At 40.2% G+C, this 6,000-nt stretch overlaps 1 protein-coding gene across 3 annotated transcripts in view; it reads right to left on the bottom strand.

The window, feature by feature from the left end:
• Positions 1 to 1,693: 1,693 nt before the first annotated feature.
• Sp1 (transcription factor Sp8) overlaps positions 1,694 to 6,000 on the bottom strand; it is a 54,620-nt gene continuing 50,313 nt past the window's right edge. For all 3 annotated transcript variants that reach the window (XM_088045046.1, XM_088045044.1, XM_088045045.1), the window contains exon 2: positions 1,694 to 3,461. In XM_088045046.1, the coding sequence (XP_087901172.1) occupies positions 2,133 to 3,428 (1,296 nt within the window). In that variant the 5' untranslated portion in view covers positions 3,429 to 3,461 and the 3' untranslated portion in view covers positions 1,694 to 2,132. The remainder of the gene's footprint in view (positions 3,462 to 6,000) is intronic.

The following is a 6,000-nucleotide window of genomic DNA, read 5'->3' as shown; positions in this document are numbered from 1 at the left end:
ATTAAGTGCATGATTTTCATGCTTGTATAGAACCCTCGGATAATTTATGTGTCGTGTCGTTAACCATCCCCGGGCAGGGGGTTGCGAGCTAACATGTTTGCTTTAATTCGCTAATTGATTTTCAGCTCGATCATATGGCTTCATTCTTCAAATATCGCTACTGATTTTTTTTGCTCATAAAATAGGAAGCAAAAAATAAAACGTTTCTGTAAATAGACACAGCAAATATTTAATTTTCAATGAAACCGTTGTCATTAATATGAACGTTTATTGATCCAGAAATATTTTCATCGATTTTATAAAACAGTTTGTTGACCGTGCTGTACATCATATCGTTGATTTTTAAGGCTTCGTTATCATAATAATTCTTCGTTTAAATCGAGTGCATCTTCCATTACGTTGACAATAACAGTTTGCCTCTCGATAATCTGATAAATTCAGTTGAGGAAAACGATATTAGCGCACATAATGAAATCATGCAGTGCGGTTTGAATTGTAGATATAATTTGAACAAAGCGACACGAGCACTATTCGTTTCCATTAAGCAAAGCTCAATTGAAGCGAACTCCGGGGGTCTCCTGATTAAACCGACTCCGGGGAGCGGAACAATTCACTTTAGAGCTTTCAGCGGTTGATCTCTATTTATCCTTGTCTCATACTACTGTGCTTTTTGTCACTGTTTTTATAGACTTCTCGAGAACTTGGAAATTCAGCGCTTAATTAAAAGTTGCCACTGATGGCGTCTGCGGGTTTTAAAGATTTATAACAACAGGATCGAAGATTTTATTTATTGGAGAAAGTTACTCACGTGTATTAAATCTTGATTATTCATTTGTAGCATTTAAAATGAAAGTTTATTAGGTGAGGAAAAATTCGGATGGTTTGTTTACCATTCACTTTGGAGTATTTTTCCGGATCCGGGTCCGGATCCGCCCAGAAATAAATTTTGTTTAGTGGCGTCTTAGTTTAGAACTTAAAAAGGATGAAAGTGGAAACGAATTTTAAGTTTTTTAAAATTAATATATCAAATGGTAATTTATTACACTCATAATTCAAACAAACGACAAGGTTAATACATGGAAATAAGTTTGAGTCATGCATATTTACAATTTGGACTCTTATAAATAACTTCCTTTCTGCAAAAATAAGTAAATAAAGAATACATATTTTTTTATTGTTTTGGCTAGAAAAAATTTAATTTGGGCGTTTCGTCAGAATGTAAAATTAGAACTGAACAAGTAATTTGCAAGCGTTCAATAGACGTTTCAACAACGTTGTAACTACAATGAATACGAAATTTTTGCAGGGTGCCCATAGCCGGTACCTGTCATAAAAATTTTCAATAAATGATAAATATATGAGGGTATATTAATTAATATGTTAACTTGATAGAAAATAGATTAATGACTATTAGTTTTACTAGTCATTAGGTAATTAATTTATTATGCATTAGCAGTAGTTAATTTTAATGTTATCATTTCCGTAATAACAGATGATTGTGAAAGTGTAGGAAAAAAATAACATAAACATGTTTTGACATTTTAATACTTTCTGATTCAAAAACAAACAAAAAGAAGCCGAAACAAAATTTCTGCTGTTTTTTAAATAATTACTGTCGATCGATACTTACCGTTTGTAGCTTTTAGTTTTTGTTTTAGTAGTTTTGCAGGATGTAAAATAATGACAAACAAACTTAGACTGAAAATTATATTCACTGTCAACGTGTTCACAAAAGCTCTTATAGAATAATTTACAGATATAGTTACAATAAAATTTACAGGATTACAGCTTCTTTGGCGGAAAGAGAAACATGATAGAAATCTTAACATTAAGTCCATAAATAATTTAGTCAAATCCTAAGGTGTATAACACAAAGCTGTCAAAAAAAACCTGTTGATATGTGGACACACTGTAGACACGTTTCTCATTCACCGTAATTCTGCCGACACTTATACATGTAAAATATTTAAATATTTATATTATATACAATAAATTTTCATAATTAGCAAAATGATAACTAAAGCTCCGTCCATTCACATTATGTACAAACATTGAGAAACAAGTCCGTATCACATGGGGGCCGCACGCTAGCGATGATAGCCTGGATAAAGTAGCGCAGGGCCCCACCGGCCTCAAACTAAACCGGGGGGTTTAACGTCCAAACCTGTCACCATATCTAAACCGGACATCTGCGCCGACGGGGGCGGCGTTTGATTTATAGAAGCCGGTGAATTCACGTTATTTGTTATATCACTTTGACTATTTTCTTCTGAATCACTACAAGAATCTGAACTGCCTTTTTTCCCGTTACCGTTGTGAGTTTTCACGTGTTTGGCTAAGTGGTCGGATCTCATGAACCTCTTGTTGCAAACAGGACATGCGAACCTTTTTTCGCCAGTGTGGGTTCTCAGATGACGTTGTAATTCGTCGGATCTTGTGAACCTTTTGCCACAGAATAACCAGTTACAGACGAAGGGTCTCTCACCGGTGTGCCATCGAAGATGAGCTTTTAAATGTGAGGTTTTTCCGTAGACTTTGCCACAGCCTGGTATATGGCAGCTGTGGATGTTCTTTTTTCTTAAGTGAACACCTGCAGGTCCCAGTCTTTCGGCTTCTTGGCAATTTGGACAGTCACAAGTAGCGCGACCAGTGTAGCGTCGCTGCGACCTTGGGGATGGGACTTGCGGAGGAAGACCTCCGGCTCCTGCTGTGGGCGATGGAGCAGAACCAGTCGCGTGTAATCCGAAAGACGCACCGACGGACTGGGCTCCCGGCAACATGCTCTTGTACGTGTCTTGCAGCAAGTGCTGTCCTGACGACAAGAGATGATTGGAAGCAGCCAAAGAATGCGTCAAACTGGAGTAATCCGTTGAGTAATTAGCAGCCATTTGAGCGTGCATTCCTGCAGCTCCACTCATATCCAACCAACTGCCAGCAGTTGAGTGCACGTCCCACCAGGCGTTGGCGGAAGTCACAGAATCACTTTTAATTCCGCCGTGGTGTGTGGCACTCGACATTGTATTGAATGGCCAGGACTCGTATGGATGACGAGAATAAACCGAGCCCAAATGATGAGCTGTTGCAGCTCCTTCAACTTTGCCCAACAACGAAGTTTGATGATGATGGACATGAGAGTTGTCTGCGACAGCCGGTTGAGATGTTGCTCCCGGAAAGTACAAATCGCTCCCGTAAGAAGCGGTGGTCGGCACACTTGAGCAAGATGTCATCACTGATCGACTGGAGTACGTTGGGTTAGCCGATGATGTTCTTTGAGGTGGCAAGGAACTTGACGATGAAACACAGGTGCTACCGGGGGATGGTGCGCCCTGTGGACTCTTTTTCCATGGATGGAAGCCCTTTCCCACGGCGGCGTCTGCTAGAGGCGGAGGCGACTTGCTAGAAAGTTTGTTGCACTGGGCTGCTAACATCGCCAGGGGAGTCCCCCTTAAGCTCGGATGCTCCTGCAACAAAAAAAAAATGAAGATAAAGCCACAGTTTTAAGAGATTTTAGTGGTTTCAATTTAATTCAAGCCCCCGCGCATCGATTGATTTAAATGTAAATTGAAGTGTAAGGACTCATCTAAAATTTACAGACCGACCACACAACATCACACTAAATAACTCGGTATCGATTAATATTTTGAATTATGGTCGAAATGTTCTCACAGCCGTTCCAGTTAGGAAGTAATTAACAAGAGGGTGACCTTCGAGAAAGCCGGGTCCAGTAGTAGCTTCTTCCATTATGCGCTTTTATTATTTGATTGCCGAGGGCTTTCAGAAGACCCTTGAGTGATGGTCCGACACAATGCGGCAAGACGTGGTCGGCGACGCCCAGTGGCACTGTGATTGGCGGCCAAGATATCGACCCAAGGAGACGCCGCCGAAGAGTTCACCCACCCCAAAGCGTTTTTTCCTGGAGCGAAAGTGCCCAATTCTGCCACGGTGAGCTTTCAATTAGCCGGCTAATGGAGCAAGTACTAATGCGTAAGCAAGCGTGTTATGTACCCATAAAAATACGCAATCGTGTCCATAGCGTTGGTTGCGGAAAACATACATCATCTCTAACTACTACCTGCGATTAACTATACCGATCCGTAATGATAGCGTGTACAAAAACTTGTCGATATGTGCTATTTCATCAATATAAATGACCCCTATATCTGTCAAATACTGCCTGGGTCTAATGGTAAACATTAATTTTTTCAAAGACATGAAGGTACGGTTTGGATTTTACCAATGTTTAAATCTTGAGATGAATGCTAGAGGCTGCAACTCAAGACAAGCAGTCATCATCTAATAGCTATGTTGTTATTAGTATTGGTAAGGAACTAATAAAGCTGCTGGCGTCTCTGATTGGAAAAATAGAATTGTCTCGTCATGGGCGTAGTATGGAAGCTAGAGGCTGGTGGTCGCATTAATTATAATCACATTTATTACACACGTGTCGAGATAAAAACAAGAAATATGCGGGTAACAGTACAGAGAGGTTAAAAAGTGAATCTTAAGACATCACGCTCTGACACGGATTGATGAAAGTGGGACACCATCTCCTGTTTTTCCAAGCCCAAGTCAGTCATGATATTTCCACCCTTCATATTGGCCTTTCAGAGGGTGAAAGGAGTCATATGGCCGATGGTCAGTTTTCTTCAATTACCCGTCATCCTACTCCGTAACCCGAGAGCGGCGTTTTCTAATTAGCCATCATGATGAGGCCTTAATTGCACGATGGTGTGACGTAACCAAGTGGCAAAGGACCCGCGAAACCGGGGGTCGGTGCCTCAAACACTGCCGCTTTAATCAACAGTATAATGAAAAGTTGGCGCCTGTTCGTCGCTAGCAAGACACGCACAGCTACACAAAAAGAATTAAAAACTAGAGAGTGGCCGTCATTATACGAAGAGAGAAGTCTCTTCGACGGCCGCACACCACTAATGGTCGGAACGAATGCCCATTTTTATTCTTCACCGACACGTTCGCAGCTATAGCCGTGAAGTTGGGTTTGATTCAATCCGACTGTTTGGAACGGACGGATTTAATTCAATTGTGGATGGTCACACTTCGGAGATGGCGCCACGGGAAGTTAACGCTTTAGGTATTATCAACAATCAGCCGCTAACAAAGCAAATATAATTTGCTCAACCAGACTTAAATTGGAATTTGCTGGTTAGTGCAGGGGCGACACGCCCATGGCCAAAAATGCTCAACGAGTTTTTATTGCGAGATAATATCGCAAAAATGACGGCAATTTATACCAAAAGCACAGCTTTCTGAAGAAAAAAACTGGAATTTGTCTTGTGGAATGACCCATATGAATTATTCCGTAATTAGATCCAGGAACAAGATTGATAGCAATCACTTTGCTGTGGGATGGAGATACGTGGTGCATGAAGTAATAACAAAAATAATGTAAACAAATTATTTTCTGTTACAATGCCTCGCAGCAAAATGACTTTTTAATAATGAGGTCGCTCCCGCACATAATAAACCACCACAAAATACATTGAAATCGTAATGGAGAATTGATTGGTATACCAAGTCGACGGCCGGTGGCTAACAAGGCAGCTGGCGAGGGAGGTATCCAATTCACGCCGAGTTGCATATGGTGGTGGATTAGAAGTAAAACGTTTCGGGAAAACTCCTATCTAAAGGTTCATTCACATGTCGAGACTATGATTCCACTTGCTCCACTTAATCCGCTTTGATTGCGTTTACGTAACTGTCTTAATTAAGATTGATGACAATCAGCACCTACACGTGTAATCTTCTCTTAACCGCGAATTCTCACTTTTTAAAACAACAGACAATAATTTTCAATCAGTGTTTCAATCGCAAATTGTATTTACGTTACGATAACGTATAATACACATTAAGGACACGTAACGGCATAAACATGCTAATAAACTTAAATTTATCTAAACATAAATTGGTTTCAATACACGTGAGTGAAGATTATAAAAGTACACAACTGCACTCTATAAATTATTTTACGATGCCATCTGT

Source organism: Gnatocerus cornutus, chromosome 9 (genome assembly GCF_029298725.1).
Source record: "Gnatocerus cornutus isolate USDA-ARS CGAHR chromosome 9, icGnaCorn1.1, whole genome shotgun sequence".
Lineage (NCBI taxonomy): Eukaryota > Metazoa > Arthropoda > Insecta > Coleoptera > Tenebrionidae > Gnatocerus > Gnatocerus cornutus.
This window is presented reverse-complemented; position numbering and strand designations above follow the sequence as displayed.